Genomic DNA, 24,319 nt, shown 5'->3' with positions numbered 1-24,319 from the left:
CCACAAAAGCAAATGGATCAAAGCAAACAACAACCTTTCCTCCATATACATAGAAACTATTAGTCGTGCTTGTGGTATGCTCCCTTGATCCACTTAATCTTTGTTGAAATTGCTAGAAAAATGTAAGTGGGTCCTCCAGCATTCCACAGACTGCACTGTGACAGTCAGTGCCTTGCATGAACTATTAGTTCTTGTTTTAAGAATCGTATGCAATGATATCTTGTGCTACATGACTTGACTTATGGCCGTGCATATGTTTATATTGACAGCTTGAAGGGAAAGTGTACTGTATATTCAGTAACTGTGCAGTTTGTTTGTTTTTTAACATTTACCCTAAAGCAATTTTGATGTGACTTTTTATATGCTCTGTCTATAGCCCACCTGCATATTAGGAATTCTGATTAGCATTCCTGCCCAAGGGCTTGTTCACACTTTGTCAGTTGAATTGCGTTGATTCACATAGTTCATAGCAGGTTCATGCAAGGGCACATGAAAAATGTTTAATTTAATTTTTAATCTACAGTTGTTTATCGACCTTGTTCCCATCATATATGCATAATCTCAAATATTTGACTGTCAACTTTCAAGCATTTGCTTAAAGCCTAACTCCAGACATTATTTTTAAAGCCCATCCACACCGCAAGGATTAAATCCTCAATATGTCTAGCTTTGCTGAAATCAGGAGTAATACTATATTCCATGCCCCAGCAAACTAAGCCAGCAGTGCTTCTGGTCGCCCCCTGCCCCCCCCCCCCCAGTTTTTTCTCTAATCTGTTCATGGCTTCAGATGTATTCCAGCCTCCTCCACAAATAATGCAGGGTTAATAGCCCTACATTGTATGTGATGATGCCAAGGGACCACCCACAGACCTGATTTTTGGAAAGAAGAGGTCAGCACCAAAAGCAGGGGTTAAGATAAATATCCCAAGCACAAAAAAATAAGGGTGCACAAACCTAGTGCATTATCCTAAAACCATAATTTTATTATTAAAAAGCGGTAAGCATTATACTTACAGGGCTCTGAGGAAGAGCTTAAACCCCGAAGCGCGTTCGCCTATTGGGTCTTCACCTCCTGTCCCAGATTTTGATGCACTATGGCCTGAACGATGCTGTACCATGTACTGGGCTTTAACTTGATTGTGAATGTTTAAGTACAATTCTTACCACTTTTTAATAATAAAATTATGGTTTTAGGATAATGCACTAGGTCGGTCTGCCCTTTCTTTTTCCTTTAGTTCTAGAATAGCAGACTACTCCAGTCTTTAGGGGACAGCAAGATGTGGCTTATCTTTATTGAACCAAGATGTAGATGCAGCATACTCATCGCAGGAGAATTTGTGTTTGACTATTTACATCCCAAGCAGGCCAAGTATCTTTTAATGGTTACTGGTACCACCTACATCTTTTATGCCTCTAAAAAAAAAAAAAAAAAGCCGTTTTTAAAAACATGTATATTCATTTAAAAAATGTAAACATTAGTGACATATTAAAAGATACTATACCATCTATAATTACATGTAATCCGTTATTTTGTGTTTGGTAGTCACAGTTATTGTTATGTATATTTGTTTTATTGAGACAATAAAAACTGGTGCATAGAAAATGTAAAACTGTTTTGTGAACAGTACTTGGGCGGTCAATATTACACTGCATTCTTTGCAACAAACATACTTTTACCTTTGTTCCAAGTTTTATTCCAAGTTTTATAAACTCAGTATAATAAATAAATGAGCCCAACATGACCAAGAAGAATTTTCTTTTTTTTTATCATATTTACAATTATAATCTCAAACTGATATATCTGATTTTTTTTTTTTTTCCCAGAAAAAAAAATGGCAGGATGGGATCTACTAAAAATATTGCTTGATGAAGTCCAGGAACATTCCACCCTCATTGGAAAGGTCTGGTTGACTGTGCTCTTCATCTTTAGAATTCTAATCCTCAGCTTGGCAGGAGAGTCCGTTTGGGGAGATGAACAGGCTGATTTCATCTGCAATACAGAACAGCCAGGATGTACCAATGTCTGTTATGATAAGGCTTTTCCTATCTCACTTGTAAGGTATTGGGTTCTGCAGTTCCTTTTTGTCAGCACCCCAACCTTGGTCTACCTTGGTCATGTGATTTACTTGTCTAGGAGAGAGGAGAAGCTGAAACTCCGGAACAATGAAATGAAGACCATTGAAGCCACAGAATCAAAAGCGAAGAATGACAGTAACAATGAAACTCCTAATAAGAAGGTTAAGATTCAAGGGGCATTAATGTGTACCTACACAACCAGTGTTGTCTTCAAAAGCATCTTTGAAGCTGGATTTGTTTTTGGTCAATGGTATCTCTATGGTTTTGTGATGCCTCCAATCTTTGTATGTAAAAGGACACCTTGTCCCCATAAGGTGGACTGTTTTGTCTCTCGACCAATGGAAAAAACTATTTTCATCATCTTTATGCTGGTGGTGTCCCTTATCTCTTTGCTTTTGAATTTGCTGGAACTTCTTCACCTTGGCTGCAAACAGTTTAATAAAACTGTTAATAGTAGAGTTCCTTGCCATCCTACTATGGGCTACACAAACACACACCAAACCAATCTACTGCATCTTCATCAATCTTGCCATAATCCTGCTGCTAGTGACCAAGAAACAGAGTTGCCAGTTTACAAAAAAAACTCTGAAAGTAGCACATGGCCTACTATTAACACTGAAGAGCAGATGAACGGTCTAGATAAAACCAAGGTATCCTCTGAATGCTGGTCTCAGAGTGGATTGTCTGTGGTAGTTACTAATGCCCCTAATTCAAATGCCAACCTGAATTCCAATTCAAGTAGCTGCCAGACATCTAGCAAACAACAGTATGTATAGTTATTTACCAGGTGGAGACTGTGAATTGGTTTAGGGGTTCCTTCACAGGGTGAGATGATATTTTGCATTCACATTATATAAGCAGAAATATGAAAACAAAATAATTAAAAAAAAGTTTCACAATTTCCCACATTGGTTGTTATTGAGTTCTCTTGGCTTGTTTAACGTTGCAACTGAATAGGAATGCCATGGATTAGTGTGGACCATTTGTATCTTGATTTGATAGCACGAGCATCTTGTCTTCGCCATGGACTCCCACTAGAAAGTATGTGTTTTGTTGCTTAAATATTCATCCTGTATGTGACAGATGACCTATGAACAGATGCAATGTGATAAGGTCAAATAGTAATGTTAACTTTCCTCACTCCATCCAAACCTAAAAAAAAAAAAAAGTGTTGAAGGGAAATACTCTATTAACAGGCCAACACAAATGTGTAACATATTTAGGTGGATGGTAGTCAGAATGTAATATAGAATCGGGGCATGAAGCAAACAAATAGTGGGGCCTAGGTTGTTGTTACTAGTAATAGTAGAAACCATAACCTAAGTCAATGCTTTTTCAGTGAAATTTAAACAGCCGCGTGCAATAAGTGTGGATATACAGCTGCATATCATAAAATTATAATATAATCAAAAAGGTAATTTATTTCATTAATTCAATTCAAAAAGTAAAACTTATATAATTTATATAGATGTGTTACACACAGTGATATATTTCAAGCAATTCTTTGTTTTAATTATGATTGACATGACTTACAGCTAGTGAAAGCCCAAAATTCAGTATCTCAAAAAATTGGAATATTACATAAAACCATAAAAAAAATATATATTTTAATACAGAAATGTTTGCTTACTTAAAAGTATTTCCATGTACAGTTTAGTATGCATTTAATACATGGTCAGGGCTCCCTTTTGCATGGTTTGCTGCATCAATGTGGCATGGCATGAGGTCGATCAGCCTGTGGAACTGCTGAGGTGTTATGGAAGCCCAGGATTCTTTGATAGTGGCTTTCAGCTTATCTGCATTGTTGGGTCTGGTGTCCCTCATCTTCATCTTGACAATACCATTCTCTATGGGGTTTAGGTCAGGAAAGTTTGCTGGCCAATCAAGCACAGCGATAACATGATTATTAAACCAGGTATTGGTACTTTTGGCAGTGTGGGCAGGTGCCAAGTCCTACTGAAAAATGAAATCAGCATCTCTATAAAGCTGGTCACCAGAGGGAAGCATGAAGTGTTCCTGAATTTCCTGGTAGAGGGCTTCATTGACTTTGATAAAAAAAAAAAAAAAAAAAGTGGACCAACACCAGCAGATGACATGGCTCCCCAAATTATCAGAGTGTGAAAAATTCACACTGGACCTCATGCAACTTGGATTCTGTGCCTCTCCATTCTTCCTCCAGACTCTGGAACCTTTATTTCCAAATAAATGCAACATTTTCCACAATCCGTGATGATTTTGGGAGCCATGTCATCTGCTGGTGTTGGTCCAGTGTGTTTTATGAAGTTCAAAGTCAGCGTAGTCCTCTACCAGGAGATTCTAGAGCACTTCATGCTTCCCTCTACCGACCAGATTTATGGAGATGGTGATTTATTTTCCGGCAGGACTTGGCACCTTGTCCACACTGACAAAAGTACCAATACCTTGTTTAATGATCATGTTATCACTGTACTTGATTGGCCAGCACTAGATCACTCAGAGGGATATGCTGTCTATTATTAGAACAGCAATAAGCGCTTTGTGTAAATGGCATCCAGCATCACCACTCTCCATCAACAGATGGAAGGGCCAGACTGCTCAATTCCACTCCACCAGGCTATTTTTACCATTAGTGAAGGATTGGCACTACGGATGTTTCCAAGCATTGGGTGAAGGCTGAAGTGGAGCACTTTTATATGTTTTACACTCCTAACAATGTGAATTGTTTTTACTTTTGTTGTTCTGACAAATTAGTAATGAGCGAATGTGCTTGGGTTTGTTTGTGAGATTAGGAAATTGTGAACTTTGGATCCTAACCTAACTGAAGCCAATAAGGCTTCAAAAAACAATTCTAGCATTTTTCCTAATAGGCAAGGAATTGTCATTTATACCCAGAAGAAGCACCAAAGAATTGTACGGAGTATATTGCCAGCATTAATTTATTTGCGCTCAAGCCCAAACTTACCCCAACCAGCCATTTGTAATTATGGAAACCACCGTTACAGTATAATTTATTCCCAGAAAATCACCTCAAAGATTGTAAGGAGTATGTTCTCAGTATTAATTTTTTGTGCTTAAAGCAGTAGTAAACCGCTGCAATAAAAAAAATAAACTTTTCCCTGCAAAATAATACCATAATGTGCTAGTAGTATGCATCGCTGGGGGAGTATGTGCGCAGGAGCCCTCGGTGACCGCACGGTGCTCTGAAGGTCTGGCACGGTATGCATCCAGGGTGAATATCTCCTAAACAGTGCATGTTTAGGAGATATTCATTTTACCTACAGGTAAGCCTTCTTATAGGCTTACCTGTAGGTAAAAATTACAAAGCCAACTTTACTACCATTTTTTATCTACATTTTGAGTAGGACCATCTGTTTTGTAACTTTGAAATTCAACATTGGGAGTTTATTGGACTAAAATATCTGCAAAATATTGCAGTAAGTATGTTCCTACTATTACCTGCCATTTGTTGAAATTTGGATTACAATACCATTTATTCCCCAAAAAAAGTATTGTAGAGAGTATGTTCCCGGTATTTATTTATTGACACACAAAAGACAATTTGAATAGTACCTCCGTGTTCCATTTTAACTGTGAAAATCTGTGTTTTTTTTCTCTTAGAAATTACACATCAAATAATATTCTGAATACATGCTGTTTGTTTTTTTTTCTTTTTCTTTTATTAAGCCCCTTCGTTAACGGGACTCAAACCAGGCAGCTTTATATAAAAAAACAAAACAAACAATCAGCATTCTTCTATATCTGCTTCACTGTAAAGTTCTCTCCAAAATATTAGGTGAGGATGTGTACGTCCTGTAAAAATGGTCATGTAGTCAGTGGCATATCATCCAGTGTGCTCCGACCCTCCCCCCCCCCCCCTCCCCCATCCCTCCCACCTGCTGTAGCTGCTGCTAGGATGGGATATCGGTGTCAGGATAGAGAGCAGTGGGAGGTAGAGGTAAGGTAAACTTGTCATGTTTACCAGCACAGCCCCTTCCTGAATGAACACAGTGAGCACACTGTACCAATCACTTCTATGTTCATTCATCTCTGAAGCATAGTAAACGGTGTTTTACCATGTTTCAGTTTGTGAATGAAAAGGAAGCCTCTGTACACAGACTTTTATTCATTCATCTTTAATATTGTTGTCGCACTTATACCCACAGGAGCCACTAGATATGATGGGTTCTCTGTTCTGCCTGTTTTTTTAAGCTGCTCGATCCCCACTGACACACCCCTGTAATTTAAACATTAATAAGCTACCATTCTATAATATTGCACAGAAAATAGGCAACAAGCAACTGGATGGTAGACTGAAAGAATGTGTTACGGCAATGCAGTTAAAAAATGCATGAAATCATAAATGGGCAATTGAACATGTTTAACCACTTTCCAGCCAACCGTCGTACTTATACTGCGGCAGGTCGGCTCTGTCCCGTAAAATGAGGTACCTGTACGACGCTTCATGAGAAAGCTAGTGGAGGTGCGCGCATGTGCTGATTGGCCACAGAGAGAGCCAATCAGCGGGTCCAGCGAACGCAATGTCTACCGAGCACCTGTAAATGCTCCCCGTGGAGACAGAATGGCAGTCTGCCGATGTAAACATAGCAGACCGCTGTTCTGCCAGTGATGAACACAGGGATCCTGTGTTCCTCCTAATTAGGAACATAGGTCTCTGTGTTCATCTAGCAAGTCAATCCCCCCGCACAGTTCGAAAGCACCCCCTAGGGACACATTTAACCCTTTGATAGCCCCTGGTGTTAGCCCCTTCCCTGCCAGTGTCATTAGTACAGTAGCAGTGCATATTTTTAGCACTGATCAATGTAGTAATGTCACTGGTCCCCCCCCAAAAGTGAAAAAAATGTCAGGTGTCTGATCTGTATGTCGCAGTCCCACTACAAATCGCTGATCGCTGCCATTACTAGTAAAAAAAAATTAAAATTACCTAAATCTTTCCCCTAGTTTGTAGACGCGACAACTATTGTGCAAACCAATCAATATACACTTAATGGATTTTTTTTACCAAAAATATGTAGCACAATACATATTGGCCTAAAATGTTAAAAAAAAAAAAAAGATTTTTACATTTTTTTTTTTTTTTTTTTATTGCCAATGTTTTATAGCAGAAAGTAAAAAATGTTTTGTTTTTTTTTTTTTTTTTTGTTTTTTTTTTCAGAATTGTTGCTCTTTTTTGTTTGAAAGCACAAGAAATGAAAATCACACAGGTGGTCAAATACCACCAAAAGAAAGCTCTATTTGTGAGAAAAAAAGGACATTTATTTTTTTCTCAGTCGCTCATTGACAGACGCAGGACTCTTATCTTGATATCCGTAGGGTTATACTGCCCCCTACAGGAGTAGGACACTAGGCAGAAAAAAAGTTCTGGCTACGCCTATGGGCAGTCCCAGGGGGTATACCCTCTTAGTTCCTGCTATAGGATGTCAGTTTTTTTCTGCCTAGTCAGGAGTAAGGACCTAAGTTCCTTGCTGGGATCTCTGGTCCTGGCAAGCTTTTTTTAGATATTCTTTTTTTTTTAGCTATTTTTTTTCTCCGGATTGTTCCTGTGAGATCTGCAAGCAATTATGCCGGATCTGGGCGACGGGCTGGATGTTGAGATCCAGTGGTCACCCCAGCCGGACTACGAGCGCGTGCAGGCCCTAGCTCGGCGCTGGGTCGGCCGCGACATAGTCCCACTGGACGGGGACTGGCCCGCGAGTTTAACGTCTCGCCAGGTCGCATACGACCGGTCTGCGACCGGTCTGTCGCCGTGTACCTAATGGCCAACACCCCCCCCCCACTACAGCGGCGAGGGGTTTCTGTCAGGAGTTGGCGCCCGCCTGTTCCGGTATGGTGAGAAAAAGTTCCCCCTTTCCTCATGTCGGGTTCTGGGGTGGACGCGGGCCCCTCCCTGGGAAGGTCGGACCCCCAATTTTCTGGGTTCCCCTCTGTTCCACTGTGCACCCCCCACCTATGGTGCCCCCTTCCTCCTCCCCCTTCCCCCCCTCCTGGGGGGTCTCTGTCGCTACTGGGGATGTGGGGAGGCTGGATCTGCATGCAGGCCGCTGAGGGGGTGCGGACGGCTGTTGTGCAGGGAAGGTTCCTACCTGACTCCCAAGGTCCCATCTGCTGGTCGATCATCTGTCAGTCAGGAGGGGGGCCCCCTTTACCGCCACTGCCGTGCGGGGCCGCCATTTTCTTGTAGCCTCCATGTGCTTCACATGTCGGCGGCCATCTTGTTACACCCAGCTCATTTTTTTCCTCAGAGCTGGGCTTTTGTGGGAGTTCCTGGAGTCGTGTGAGGGGGGGAGCCCCTCCCTATACCCGGGCACATCACTCTGCAGGCCTTCCTTTTGTGAGGAGAAGCGCTGCTGAGTCATCCTGGGACTTCTGGCGTATCTTCCTGTGGATGGTGAGCCTTTGAGGGTCTTTTTCTCCCTCTCTGCAGGGGTTTCTAGGCATGCTGCCTGGCCACTGGGGGGCGCTGTAGCGCTGGGAGACTTTTTTTTATTTATTAAAAAAAAATTAAAAAAAAGAAAAATTTTTTTTTCAGTTTTTGTCAAATTTTGCTAACGGGTTCCTTTGGTATCCCATGGACCCTGCTGATCATGTCTCCACCTGATTCCCTCGTGGTGGCCGCAGGGCCCTCCGGTTCCCAGCTCACTATTGATGCACTTTCGGTGGTCCTGGAGTCATTTGTGTCCCAGGTGGGGGTGGCCTTTCAGGGGTGTGGTGCTAAACAACGACCTCTGCCTACACCTGCAAGAGCACCTTTCTCCCACAGGCCACTAAGGGTAAGGACCCTCGTCGCAGACGGGGACCCTCCATTTCAGCTCCCGAGCTGTTTTTTCGTTCCTCTGGAGCGGTCGACAAGGCGAAGCCCTTCCGGGCCCCCTCGGGGGGGTTCCAAGTGACCCTGGTTTGGTAATGGGAAATCGAGTTCCTCCAGCCCTGGAGACGAGTTCGCTTCGGCATGAGGGTGTGCCCTCCACCCATGTCAGGGGTGGGGGGGACGTCTTGCCAGCTCTCAGATCCGTGGCTCTCCAGGATTCAATGGGTCACGAGGTCATGCGGTCAGGGTACAAGATAGTTTCAATCGGTACAACCAGTGAGGTTATTCCCTTCCATTGTGAGGCTGTCCTCGGATTGCCTACGGGCTCTGTTGGGGGCTGTACAGGACTGGGTACAACTAGAGAAAGCATTTTCTGGGTTTTTACTCACATCTGTTCACGGTGCCCAGAAATGGTGGTCTCCCTGCATCGGGGGACTTTTTGGCCTCCATTGACATCAAATGTGCCTAACTTCACATTCCCATTTGCGCAGGACACCGTTTTCTGCTCTTTGCAGTAGGTGAGGACCATTATCTGTTTGTGGCGTTACCCTTTGGTCTCGCCTCTGCTCCCTGGGTCTTCTCAAAGGTTTTGGCTCCGGTTCTGGCGCTGTTGCGGCAATGGGGGATATCGGTCCTGGGCTACCTGGATGACCTCCTCCTCTGTGCGGAGTCTCCGCAGGTTCTGATGGCGAATTTGGAGATCACCATGACCTCTCTGGAAGAGTTTGGGTGGCTTGTGTGCCTGCTGACGTCGTCCCTGGTCTCCTCCATGACCCGGGACTATCTGAGCCTGGCTTTGGCCGAGTCCTTGGCCAAGGTGTTTCTCCCTGCGGAAGAACTCCAGAAAATCCAAACAGCGACTCGGCTGTTGCTTTCCACCAAATGATCATCCCTTCGGACCTGCTGGAGCGTTATGGGACTGATGGTGGCGTCTTTTGAGGCGGTTCCTTTTGCTCAGTTTCATACGAGGACCCTCCAAAAGGAGATCTCACATAGAACAGGAATCCTGATTCTCCGGACAATCAGTTCTGGCTGAGTGGGCGGACCAGGGGGTCCCTGCTATGGTGGCTTCGGTCTCCGTTGCTCAGTCGAGGGAAATACTTTCTTCCGATCTATTGGACGATTGTCACACGGATGCCAGTCTATCCGGATGGGGAGGGGTTCTCGGCAGGTTATCTGGTTCCTGGAAGCATCCAGGTTGCCAATAAATGTATTGGAACTGAGAGCGATCAGGCTTTGCCTGGTTCACTGGACCAAGCATCTTCGGGGCTGTCCAGTGCAGGTTCAGTCGGACAATGCCACGGCCGTGACTTATGTCACTCACTGAGGAGGCACCAAGAGTGTACTTGCGGCCTTGGAAGTGGCCAGCATCCTCGTTTGGTGGAACACTTGTTCCAGCTCTCTCTGCTGTTCACATTCCAGGTGTGGAAAATTGGCAGGCGGATTTTTTTCTCAGCCGACAGACCTTCGATCAGGGGGGATGGTCTCTTCATCCGGAGGTGTTTCACCAGTTGTGCCTTCGTTGGGGCACCCCAGATGTGGATTTGTTGGCGTCCTGGCTTAACAGGAGGGTGCAGAGGTTTGTAGCCCGCTCCCGAGATCCTTTGGCAGACGCCACAGACGCGCTGGTGGCCCCGTGGGGGCAGTATCAGCTGCTGTATGCCTTTCCTCCTCTCAAGTTGCGGCCTGAGGCTTCTTCACAGGATAGAGGTGGAAGGAATTTGTCATTCTTGTGGCCCCGGACTGGCCTCGTCGCGCCTGGTACGTCGACTTGGTCAGGCTGGTTGCAGACGCTCCTTGGAGGCTTCCTCTCAGGGAGGATCTGCTGTCTCAGGGGCCGTTCTTCCGTCCTGCTTTACAGTCGCTGGCTTGACGGCTAGGCTGTTGAGAGCCAGGTGCTGAAAGACAGGCGATTGTCTGCTTCAGTTTGCCTACCCTGCTTACAGTGTGGAAAGTGACTTCTAGAATGCTCTCTCATCGTGCATGGAAGTCTTATATTGCGTGGTGTGTACCTCAGGGTTCATCCACGTTCTTACTCGGGTCTTGACCTTCTTTCAACGGGGGGGGGGGGGGATGAGCAGAAGCTGGCTTTGAGTACTATCAAGGGTCAGGTCTCTGCCTTGGCGATTTTCTCACAGAGGCCACTGGCCACTCATTCCCTGGTGCGAACTTTCATCCAGGGGGCGCGGCACCTGGTTCCTCCGGTGCGCTCTTCCTTACCGCCCTGGGACTTTAGTTTGGTGTTGTCGGTTCTCCAGAAACCTCCCTTTGAAAGTACTAGGGAGATTCCCCTGCCTACCTTATCCCAGAAGGTGGCCTTTTTGGTGGCTGTTAATTCTGCACGCATGGTGTCGGAACTGGCTGCGTTGTCCTTTTTGTTCCCCCTATCTGGTGGTTCATGGGGATTAAGTGGTTCTTCGTCCGGATCCGTCCTTCTTTCCTAAGGTGGTCTCCGTTTTCACTTAAATGAGGATATTTTGTTGACTTCCCTGTGTCCTCAGCCCAGCCATTCTAAGGAATTTGCACACCTTGGATGTGGTTCGGGCACTCGAGGTGTACCTGGCCACTGCTGACTTTTTTTTTTTTTTTTTTTTTTTTTTTTTTTGTCCGTTGGTTTCGCTCTTTGTTATCACGGATGGCCCTAGGAAGGGGTTGCCTGCGTCTGCTGCGACTTTCTCCGTACGGATCAGGCAGACGGTGGTGCAGGCTTGTTCGATTAAGGGTCAGGTTCCTCCTTTCCCTGTTAAGGCGCACTCTTCTCGGGCACTTAGTGCTTCCTGGGTTTTCCGCCATCAGGCGTCTGTGCTTCAGGTTTGCAAGGCGGCTACCTGGTCGTCTGTTCCTACCTTTACAATGTTTTCTGCTGTTGTGGGCTGGCATCTACGGATGCCTCTTTTGGCCGCAAGGTTTTGCGGGCTCCTGTTTGAGGGGACCCTTGGTCTACCTCGGGGGTTCTGTTTTTGGTTTTTAGGCGGGTCTCATCTTTTTGTTCCGATGAGTCCTGCGTTTCCTGGTTGGCTATGTTTTTGGCCTTATGGGATGTTTTCTTCTGTTATCCCACCTCTCATTTATGGCGCTGCTTTGGGACGTCCCTATGGATATCAAGATACGAGTCCTGCGTCTGTCAATGAGCTACAGAGAAAACTGGATTTTTGACTTAACGTAAAATCCTTTTCTCTTAAGCTCATTGACACACAGTACCCGCCCCTCTGTTTGAGTTGGGTTGGTATGATTTCTCGGACACTGCTTTTGATACAAAACTGACATCCTATAGCAGGAAGTGAGAGGGTATACCCCCTGGGACTGCCCATAGGCGTATCCAGAACTTTTTTTCTGCCTAGTGTCCTACTCCTGTAGGGGGCAGTATAACCCTATGCATATCAAGATATGAGTCCTGCGTCTGTCAATGAGCTTAAGAGATTTTACAGTAAGTCAAAAATCCAGTTATTTGCATACAGCATATGGCAAAAAATGGCCTGCTCATTAAGGGGGTAAAACCTTCCGGTCCACACGTGGTTGAAGATGCGGTACTAAATGTGAACATTGACCCATAAGATGGCAATCAACTAAACTGTGATATGAAACCAAATTATAACTAATGCAGATAGAGTTAGAAATATCGTCATAAACCAATCCAAAAAAAAATAAAGGTCCTTGTGTAAACACTATGCATTCAGGCCTAATAGAGGGGGTAGAGGGGGGTGTGTATTTCTGACAAAGGTGTACCCCTAGAGGGGACTACATTTGCTTGTACGAATTGTCAGCATTACCCGGCTATTGTTTGGGGCCCTTTCTGTAAGGTGGTGAACGTGTAGCTGTCCCTTTAAGAGTGTGCAATGGAGAGCTAATGGGCAGCAAAACAAGGAGCAGTCTCTTGCATTACCTGGGTCAGCAATGAGATGTGCACAAATGGTTCAGCTCGCCACTCCTGGTGCATAGGAATCCGTCCAGATTACTTTGCACTCTGCTGTCCTTCGGTACCCAGGACCCAGTGACCCAATCTTCCTGAACAAGTCATCACAAGGCTAAGGCTCTCCGCTCTGGTCCTCATTGATTCTTCCTTGCTGTAGGCACCCACGACAATGGGTCCTTCCAGCCCCATTCCCCGCTCAGCAAACAATCTCTCTGCGGCTCAGTCCTCAGGCTCTTATGGACACAGCAAGTGCACCTGATCGCTGCATAGGTTTAGCAAAGACCACAAGTCCTCACCAGGGCCGGCCTTTGGGGTGTGCGAGCTGTGCGGCCGCACAGGGCGCCATGGGCAACAAGGGCGCCGTGCGGCCATCACAGCTCGCAGAGGATCAGGCGATTCAGGCCGCACAGCAGGAGGTGAGCGGCGACTGCGGCCTGGACAGGGTTAACACAGGCCGCGGCCGCCGCTTACCTCCCGCTGTGCAGCCGTGCCTCGATCACCTATTGTTGCAGTGAGGTGAGCTGTGTATCTCTCACACAGCTCAGCCTCCGATCCTTCCACGGAATCCACGCTGACTTCCTGCCCACACATCCCCGGGAGTGTGGGCGGGAGGAGGAGAAGGGGCGGGGCGAGGAGGAGCTGACGATCTCTCCTCTGGCGTCAGTGCAGGGAGGGAGGAGAGATCATCAGCTCCTCCTCGCCCCGCCCCTTCTCCTCCTCCTCCCGCCCACCCACACTCCCGGGGATGTGTGGGCGGGAAGTTTAAAGAAAAAAAAAAAAAGCTGCAGACAACGTAAAGTGACATCTCTCTCCTTCAAAAAATGTAAGGGGGGGGCTCTATGTGTGGGGGTCTGTGATGTAAGGGGGGGGCTCTGTTTGGGGGGGGGGGCTTTGTGTGGGGGGGCTCTCTGATCTGGGGGGCTCCGTGGGGAGGGGGTCTCTGATGTGAGGGGGGCTTTTTGTGGGGGGTCTCTGATGTGAGGGGGGCTTTTTGTGGGGGGTCTCTGATGTGAGGGGGGCTTTGTGTGTGCGTGTAGGGGGTCTCTGATGTTAGGGGGGCTTTGTGTGTGTGTGTGTGTGTGTGTGTGTAGGGGGTCTCTGATGTTAGGGGGGCTTTGTGTGTGTGTAGGGGGTCTCTGATGTTAGGGGGGCTTTGTGTGTGTGTGTAGGGGGTCTCTGTTGTTAGGGGGGCTTTGTGTGTGTGTAGGGGGTCTCTGATGTTAGGGGGGCTTTGTGTGTGTGTGTAGGGGGTCTCTGATGTTAGGGGGGCTTTGTGTGTGTGTGTAGGGGGTCTCTGATGTTAGGGGGGCTTTGTGTGTGTGTGTAGGGGGTCTCTGATGTTAGGGGGGCTTTGTGTGTGTGTAGGGGGTCTCTGATAGGGGGGCTTTGTGTGTGTGTGTAGGGGGTCTCTGATGTTAGGGGGGCTTTGTGTGTGTGTGTAAGGTGTCTCTGATGTTAGGGGGGCTTTGTGTGTGTGTAGGGGGTCTCTGATGTTAGGGGGGCTTTGTGTGTGTGTGTAGGGGGTCTCTGATGTTAGGGGGGCTTTGTGTGTGTAGGAGGTCTCTGATGTTAGGGGGGCTTTGTGTGTGTGTGTAGGGGGGTCTCCGATGTTGGGGCTTTGTGTGTGTAGGGGGTCTCTGATGTTAGGGGGGCTTTGTGTGTGTGTAGGGCGTCTCTGATGTTAGGGGGGCTTTGTGTGTGTGTAGGGGGTCTCTGATGTTAGGGGGGCTTTGTTTGTGTGTGTGTGTGTAGGGGGTCTCTGATGTTAGGGGGGCTTTGTGTGGGAGGTCTCTGATGTGCGGGGGGCTCTCTGATGTGACGGGGGGCTTTGTGTGGGGGGTCTCTGATGTAAAGGGGGCTCTGTGTGGGGGGTCTCTGATGTAAGGGGGGCTAAGTTATTAGTGATCATAAAAAAGAAAAGTCAAATAAAGTGCAAAAAAGGAGCAAGAAAATGCGCGCGGGGGGGGGGCGCCACGGGATTAGCTCGCACAGGGCGCCTGATCACCTAAGGCCGGCCCTGGTCCTCACTCTTTTCTCCTTGCACTGCTCTGAGATGGCACCCTGGTCTCTGCACACCCAATGTAAATATTCACCAGCACACCAAGGATTTTCAGTTCTGTCCAAACTTTTTTTTTTTTTTATTGAAGAAAGATGACATCACAAACAGAGTAGTACAATGTTTTGGAGGCTCCCGGGATTGCTACATCAGGCATTCTATAGGTTGGGGTGGTTGCCACTTTTTTTATACTGTTGGTTGAATCGGGTACAGGGATAAACATGATGCATTCAGCTGCCATTGTGCTTTTGCTGGGCTCCACGCGCGTCCTTGTGCCTTTTAAGTAGGGGTGGACTCCCTCTAGGCACTACCCTTAATCTATCCACTGCTTTGTGATACAACTTGGCAGACTCAGTAGGACCGCAGTATACAGAGGAGCCTTGAGGTGGGCACTGTGGCTTACACATATATTTGCAAATGTGTGCAAACAAAACCCTGTTTTTTAAGTGACTTATTAGGGTTAATTTGGTTGCTTTGCAGGCTGGCTGGTAAGTACGCTGGGAAATCTTTTTTTTTTTAGCAGGAAAAGTAGTAGAAACTTTTATGCTGTGTTTATACAGTGGGTACGGAAAGTATTCAGACCCCCTTAAATTTTTCACTCTTTGTTATATTGCAGCCATTTGCTAAAAGCATTTAAGTTCATTCTTCTTCCTCATGAATGTACACATAGCACCCCATACTGACAGAAAAACACAGAATTGTTGACATTGTTGCAGATTTATTAAAAAAGAAAAACTGAAATATCACATGGTCCTAAGTATTCAGACCCTTTGCTCAGTATTTAGTAGAAGCCCCCTTTTGATCTAATACAGCCAGGAGTCTTTTTGGGAAAGATGCAACAAGTCTTTCACACCTGGATTTGGGGATCCTCTGCCATTCCTCCTTGCAGATCCTCTCCAGTTCTGTCAGGTTGGATGGTAAACGTTGGTGGACAGCCATTTTTAGGTCTCTCCAGAGATGCTCAATTGGGTTTAAGTCAAGGCTCTGGCTGGGCCATTCAAGAACAGTCACGGAGTTGTTGTGAAGCCACTCCTTCGTTATTTTAGCTGTGTGCTTAGGGTCATTGTCTTGTTGGAAGGTAAACCTTCGGCCCAGTCTGAGGTCCAGAGCACTCAGGAGAAGGTTTTTGTCCAGGATATCCCTGTACTTGGCCGCATTCATCTTTCCCTCGATTGCAACCAGTCGTCCTGTCCCTGCAGCTGAAAAACACCCCCACAGCATGATGCTGCCACCACCATGCTTCACTGTTGGGACTGTATTGGACAGGTGATGAGCGGTGCCTGGTTTTCTCCACACATACCGCTTAGAATTAAGGCCAAAAAGTTCTATTTTGGTCTCATCAGACCAGAGAATCTTATTTCTCACCATCTTGGAGTCCTTCAGGTGTTTTTTTAGCAAACTCCATGCGGGCTTTCATGTGTCTTACACTGAGGAGAGGCTTCCGTCAGGCCACTCTGCCATAAAGCCCCGACTGGTGGAGGGCTGCAGTGATGGTTGACTTTCTACAACTTTCTCCCATCTCCTGACTGCATCTCTGGAGCTCAGCCACAGTGATCTTTGGGCTCTTATTTACCTCTCTCACCAAGGCTCTTCTCCCCCAATAGCTCAGTTTGGCCAGACGGCCAGCTCTAGGAAGGGTTCTGGTCGTCCCAAACGTCTTCCATTTGAGGATTATGGAGGCCACTGTGCTCTTAGGAACCTTAAGTGCAGCAGAAATCTTTTTGTAACCTTGGCCAGATCTGTGCCTTGCCACAATTCTGTCTCTGAGCTCTTCAGGCAGTTCCTTTGACCTCATGATTCTCATTTGCTCTGACTTGCATTGTGATCTGGAAGGTCTTATATAGACAGGTGTGTGGCTTTCCTAATCAAGTCCAATCAGTATAATCAAACACAGCTGGACTCAAATGAAGGTGTAGAACCATCTCAAGGATGATCAGAAGAAATGGAAAGCACCTGAGTTAAATATATGAGTGTCACAGCAAAGGGTCTGAATACTTAGGACCATGTGATATTTCAGTTTTTCTTTTTTAATAAATCTCCAACAATGTCAACAATTCTGTGTTTTTCTGTCAGTATGGGGTGCTATGTGTACATTCATGAGGAAGAAGAATGAACTTAAATGATTTTAGCAAATGGCTGCAATATAACAAAGAGTGAAAAATTTAAGGGGGTCTGAATACTTTCCGTACCCACTGTATGTGCTAATAATGATTTTAGTGTATTTCTAATAAATTTGATTTGATAAACATTTGGGCTACTATTGCAGGGCTTAAAAAAATAAGTATCCTCTACAAGTCATGTGCTTTCAGAAAATGTATGGTTGGGGGGGGGGGGGGTAATTTTACCAACCCTTTTTAAAGTGAAAAATTATAACTTTCAGATTTTTAGACTAAATTGCTTATTTACAGTTTGGGTACCTTCGATTTTCACAATAAGGCACAATTTAAATTTACAAATTAATCAGATAAATTATTTGGATCTTAATATTTTTAAAGAAAATTATACACTCAAAAGTAGGACTTATTTTAAACCTACAGATAGGAATGGATACATACCTACCAATAGTTGCCACCATCCTATATGGAAAGAAGGAATTCCAAAAAGTCAATTCGTTAGGATCAGAAGAAACTGACAACCCGGAAGATTACCTACTACAAACAGACATTCTAATAAAGAGATTCGAGGAAAAAGGATACGATAGACAGAAGTTAATTAAGTCCAGAAATAAAATATTGAACACGGACAGAGAGGAATATTTACACAAGAAAAACAAGCCAAAAAAACCCAATGAAATAGCATTCATCACGGGATTCCATCAAAACTTTAGGCAAACAGAGAAGATAGTGAAAAAATACTGGCCTATACTGAAGTCCGATAAAACTTTGTCCAGATTGTTACCCAAACAACCGAAATTCATATATCGGAAAGCCCCTAACCTACGAAACCAACTGGTTCATAATGCAATTGATCCCCCCAAACCAGTGAAAATGTTTCCCGACCTAAAAGGGTTTATTCGATGCAATAGATGTTTACCTTGTAAAACCACGAATAAACAACCTAGGAAGACATTACAATTCAAATCTAGATGGAGTGGAGAAGAGTTCAAAATTAATAAATTAATTACGTGTCAGACCACCCATGTAACCTATTTGATAGAGTGCCCCTGCCGGCTTCAATATGTCGGCAGGACCACCAGACCTCTCTTTGTACGAATCAGGGAGCATATCAAAAATATTAGAAAGGGATTGCCAAAACATAGCCTCCCAAGACACTTTGCAGAGGTACATAACAAGGATCCAAGGGGACTTACTTTTGTGGGCATTGACTCCATCACAGGACATTGGAGAGGTGAAAACAAAAAAATTAAAATCTCTAAAAATGAAACTAGCTGGATCTATTGGCTCAATACTCTCCAGCCCAGGGGGTTAAATCTGGACATAGACCTCAATTGTTTTATTTTAAATTCCTTCAACTTCCTCCTTTTTCTACATTTTTATATTTTTATAGTTGTCACACCTTTTGTCTTTTATCCATTCCATCAGATACATATTGGTTATATAATATCAACTACATTTTTTATCTATTGTCCAAGACATAACTTAATATATTAGATTTTATCCATTTGTCACACATACTATATAATTATGTGTGCACACTTTCAGTGTAGTACATATAATATCCACTAGATGTCCTTTTTTATATATACATATTTATTTTCTATCTATATTTAATATATAAGGTACTATAATGTACCTACATCAATTCTCATCCATCCGCCACATGTATTTATTTATTTATTTATATTATTCTTCTTATTCCACATATTTATATAGAATGGGTATGTATATTTTCAGTATAGTACACATAATACCGATTAGATGTCCTCTTACATATATATATTTTATATGTATATTTCTTTATTCACATTCATTTGGCATATAGATAATATACATTTTTTTAATACCATAATATCCTCAATTTCTGATCGCAACAACATATATCTATCACTTGCAAATACCATATATACTTTTATCCACTAGATGGCGCACTATATGCGATTTTTAATTTCTGAATATGATTTTTATTTTATTTTTATTTATTTTTTCTAATTATTTACAATTTTCTTTATTTTTATTATATGTTTAATACTGCATATCATGGTTTTAAATGTATAGTATTCTCTCCCTGAATGTATATACGGTTGTTCATAATGTTTTCGGCACGGGATATACACATTTTTTAACTATATCTATTGTATTATTGTTTTGACTAATACAAATTCATTCGTTTTTTTACTGGATGGCATAAGCTTTGCTCTATACATGTACACATGATCCATGGCATGTGTTTACACTTAACACTCGTTATGCTTCATAACGAGTCCCGTAGCCTAGCAACCACCGTATACAAAAGGGCTTGTTTGGAAATGATGCGACGCTGCAGAAGACGTCACATGACGAAACGCGTACAGCGACGTCACGTCATTTCCGGTTCCGGTTTCCAGTTGGAACGCATTGCGTTCCGGGACGCCATTACCATGCTGTTTACCTTACTATTGATTGTGAGTACCCATTTGTTTTTTACTGCTGAATAAAATATCCTTTACGATATCACACTATCGAGTTTTTTCACTTCCTATGACCCTCCCATCTACATACCCGTGAGTGGCCATACTTGATCCCCCCACGGAACATTGGATACATTTGAACAGGACCCTACTATCGGACCCCAAGTTAGAATATCTGTGAACCCCGCGGACCCCACATCATATCCCCCCCAGGAAGGGAACCACCACACAGAGCAAGGACCAGCGAGGCATATCCACAGTACCCGCTCTATACCCCTGTGTGGGGTGGGTACATCTGGTGAGTAGGTTTTTCATCAGAAGCCATCCTGCAGCTCACCAGTCACCCACCTTGGGGGTCACCCTAAGATATTGTTCACCTATCCCACTGGGCACATTCACCAATTTATGGACTTATCTTATTATATGAACTGATCGATTACCACTTATTGCTGCACTTTATATAAAAGTTTCCCGCACATCCACTTTTTTGCACAATCCCTTTCACGGACTTATACTTATTATATATTTTTATATTAAATGCCAATATCACTTTATGTCGCACCTTGTATAATACTCTCCTGCATATTCGCACATTTACCTGAGTTGCTTAATAATTTCCCGCACTATTTTCTATTATTGCTATTTTGGATTCACCTAGCACCATCTATTACTTTTTCATAATATTTATTGATTTATTTATTTATTGATCTATTTAAGTCTATTCAATTTATATTTATCTTGTTGATTACTTACTCTTATTGCCATTTAATATTGTATTTATACACTTATTTATTTATCCTTGCACTACGCCATCTTGTGGACACTTGCCATATTTTTATACATTTTTACATCTATTTCATCTGAAGCTACATGTTTATATATTTATTCTTTTATCTTATTTATATTACTTAGCACCTATTTGCACTTTATAGAATAAGCAGCGCCATCACTCCTATTCTCTCATATATTTATATAGTCTTTTGGCTATAGTACAAGTGAGGCTGCAGCTTATCAGTGCACATCCATTCATCCTTAGATTCCTTAGCGCGGATTTAATTATCTATTTAATAAAATTATTGGGTACAAGGACTGTGGTATTTTTGTAGAGTGTTAATACAGGAACTAGGCTCAGGTTTGGTTTAATCATACCCCCTTAAGCCACTCCCACTGTTAGGCGTAAGCTTACCTTGAGCACCATTTGCTACGGTACGCCACACACTGTTGGATTTTTTTTTTTGCACAGTCCTAGGGTTCCTCATGTCTTTTATGATACAATAATGCTCACAATTTGTCACACTCTTGACTTTTTAATTGTAAAGCCAAGTAGGTTACTTGTTATGGGCATTGTTAAGTTTTACATATTGTTTATATTTCAATGACTTTGGACTACAAATTTTTGAAACTAATCGACCTCCGAGATAAAATGTGCTAATTCTTACATATTTTGATTAGATGAATTAGAAAACAGGTGATAAAGGGGGTGGTTGGCTAACGTTTTTTAAGATCTTTCATAATAAAGATTTATACACCGGCAAGTATAATTGCCTACAAGGGAGGGAGGCAGTGGCGGCCGGCCGATAGGTGGCGCTGCCCCCCCCCCCCAAAAAAAAGAAGAAAAAAGAGTAAATAAAAAAAATTGTAAAATTTTGCCCACTAGGGGTGCCGGACCTAGTGCTTGGTATGGGGGGGGTGGGGTTTTTGACCCCACCTTCGGCTGACAGAGGCGCCGATTGGTGCTCTTCTGGGGGTCATCGGGGCGCAGAGCAATGCGCCCCGACACTCCCCACTTTACTGATGTCCGGTCTGTGATTGGTCCAGACTCCAGCCTGGACCAATCACAGGAGGACATGGACCTGGTGACGTGACGCGTGGGGGCGGTGCACCGCCCCGGCGTCACAATCGCCTTCCATTCCCGCCCGGCACAGAGAGAGGACACAGGACAGGAGAGCGAGAGCGGCCGCCGCGTGACTTGAGTGAGTCGGATGGATCTGATCGGAACTTTGCAATTGGTGACCTACCCGATGCCATTGGCTGGGGGACTCTGGGGAGGATCAAGGCGGGAGCCAGGAGGACCGAGGAGTCGCCAGTCGCCGCCACGCTAGAGAACTTGGAGAAGCCGTCGCTGAAAGGGAGCCCGCCGCCCGGAGCAGTACCAGAGCAGAGCGCAATACTGAGGAGCCTGGAGGTGAAGAAGTGACAGGATGTGATCCTCCTGCAGAGCGAAGACTTCCAGTTATTCTGTGCCAGCAGCTGCAGCGGGGCGGGCGGCCTCACGTTATGAATGATTGGTCGGCTCGATCGGATCGTGCAGAGATAATCTGCGATCAGACTCAGAGATCTGATCGCAGATTATCTCTGCATGATCCAATCGAGCCGACCAATCATTCAAAACGTGAGGCCGCCCGCCCCGCTGCAGCTGCTGGCACAGAATAACTGGAAGTCTGCGCTTTGCAGGAGAATCGCATCCTATCACTACTTCACCTCCAGGGATCGGCAAAAGAGCAGCTGCCCGTAGTGCCCGGAGAAGTCGGGGTGTCCAGTGTCGGCGTGTCGCCCCCCTCATGGCCTGAACCTGTGGGTGGAGCACCATGTGGGGGACCGGTCCCTCCGGACCCAGGAGCAACGTGTCTCCCATCTTCAGCAGCCCACAGCAGTCGGTCCGGTCGAGTGAGCCAGCCCAAGAGCAGGTAAGTGACATGGCCTCTGACATGACCTCTGACATGACCTGTGACATGCCTGTACCATGACCTGTGACATGCCAGTACCTGTGTACCATGACCTGTGACCGGACCTGTGACATGACCTTACCATTACCTGTGCCATGCCTGTACCATGACCTGTGCCATGCCCTTACCATGACCTGTGACATGCATGTACCATGACCTGTGCCATGGCCTGTGTCATGACCTGTCCCATGGCCTGTGCCATGACCTTACCATGACCTGTGCCATGCCTGTACCATGACCTCAAAGTCACACAATTTTTTACCTCGTTTTTGCCACGAAGCAATACCTATTACATTTTTTGAGCACCAGCCGCCACTGGAGGGAGGTATCTGATGATCATGATGCCTTGTAACTTCTTGATTAGATTAAAGTTTGGTAGAACAATGAAAATGGTACCACATAGATTTGTATAAATTCACTGTGAGACTAAATATTCTTACATAACTGTAATTTATTGTTCTTTTATTGCAGGATACATTTGACTTGGGGAGATCTATGTATCATACAGTTACATCTAGTGGCTTGTGAAAGTTTCGTTGCTTAACATTTTCAAGGAACAGTTGTGGGCTATTTTCCCTCAAAAGCCAATAAATACTGAGGACCTAATTTTCCCTTTTTAGTGACCGAATTCTGGTAAAATTTAGCTACTTTCATTTCCGAGACTTTCTCCTTGTAGACCAGTGTAATAGGAGTTGTCATGTCCTGGATTTTTCGGTAAAAAATGTACTCTGGGTTCTGGGAGCTTCTTTAAGGGACTGAGCGAGGACAAACCAGTTATCACCCCTAATGGAAGGAAAAGATAATGAAGTGCAATACCTCACTTGTCTAGGAGCAAATGTAGCTCAAGTGCAGTGCAAGCCAGCCCCTTGCATGCCGATTCTCTAACCTTGGGACTAGAGCAGCCAGGTGTCATGCAATACAGCCAAGTGCCTTTAACACAACAGTTTGAAACTGTTATTCCATTCTTATTTCTGTACTTTTACTCCCACAACTCTGCAGTTCAGTTTTCATTAGGATTAGAGCAGCCAGAGACTTAGCAGGTTCTCATCTGTTTGTTTGAAGTTCTACAGTATTCTTCAGTTTGGGTATCCCATGCACCTCCAATCTCCATCCAAGTTAACTGTTCCTAAAATAGCGAAAAAATAAACACCGCTAGACTTTTTTTTTTTTTTTTTTGAGCTATCCCAAAGTGTGTTTAAATCCTGTTTGCCGGGCTGTGGGTGCTGTAAGGGAGAAATAGGCCTGAAATCCAGCGATTCCTTCAGGGGTAGCGCTACAAAAGTCAGAGCTTCCCCTGCTTTATTGGTAATAGTTACTATGGCATTGAATAAACAGAACAGTTTGCCATTTTCTCGAACTGCGAACAGCTAGAGTTTAGTTTGTAATTATAGTCAAACCAAACTTGAAGCTCAGCCCTAATTTCAACCAGGATGACAACAGTCACAAATGACAGAGAAAGGAGTATGCTAGTAAAGGGAAATGGGGAGCTGGATGTGAAGAAAAGGCTCCTGCAGGGTAGGTTCTGTGCAGGTAGGATGCCAGATGCAGAGGAAAGGCGTAGTTTAGGAGGAATGCTGGAGGCAGAGAGAAGCAAAGTACAGAGTGGATGCTGGAGACCAAGAAAAGCAAAAATACTTGGGTGGGGGGGGGGGGGTGCACTGGAGCAACAGAGAACAGAAGTACAGGGAAAAACAGCAACAGTGCAGACAGAAAGCTGGAGGTGGGGGAGAAGCACATTACAAATGAGATGCATGAGGACGAGGAGCCATGCAGTTGTACGCTCATGATGACGTCAGTATGGCGAAACCGGTTGGGTAGAGCTGGATCATGTGACATTGCCAAGAACGGAAGTCGGCCATCTTGATGGTTGGAAACCTTCCCCTGTGGATTATTGATGAAAATGCAAGATTTTATCTTAACTTTGTTGAGGGAGTTTTCTGGTTTTTAATACATTTTTTACCGAACGTATTACACTATGGAGTGTCTTTCTATCTATGTTGAAACATTCTTATTTTTTTTTTTTTTTTATTCCAAAAAGCTTTATTGAAAATAAAGGATGAACATGACAATGCAAACAAACAGGTGAACATACCGATCAACATTCTCTGTGTTCATGGCAACATCAACAATTGAGTAGAAAATGAACAAGTTAACATGAATTTTATGTTTGCAAAAT

At 44.4% G+C, this 24,319-nt stretch overlaps 1 protein-coding gene across 1 annotated transcript in view; it reads left to right on the top strand.

The window, feature by feature from the left end:
• Positions 1 to 1,832: 1,832 nt before the first annotated feature.
• LOC309548114 (gap junction alpha-4 protein-like) overlaps positions 1,833 to 24,319 on the top strand; it is a gene marked incomplete at its 5' end in the record, with an annotated part of 105,722 nt that continues 83,235 nt past the window's right edge. The window contains one exon of the mRNA XM_082248080.1: positions 1,833 to 2,842. Within this exon, the coding sequence (XP_082104206.1) occupies positions 1,833 to 2,842 (1,010 nt within the window). The remainder of the gene's footprint in view (positions 2,843 to 24,319) is intronic.

This window comes from Pelophylax lessonae (assembly GCF_965119305.1).
Source record: "Pelophylax lessonae genome assembly, chromosome: 2".
NCBI classification, from domain to species: Eukaryota; Metazoa; Chordata; class Amphibia; order Anura; family Ranidae; genus Pelophylax; species Pelophylax lessonae.
Note: the sequence above shows the minus strand (reverse complement) of the source record. Positions and strands in the feature narration are given on the sequence as shown.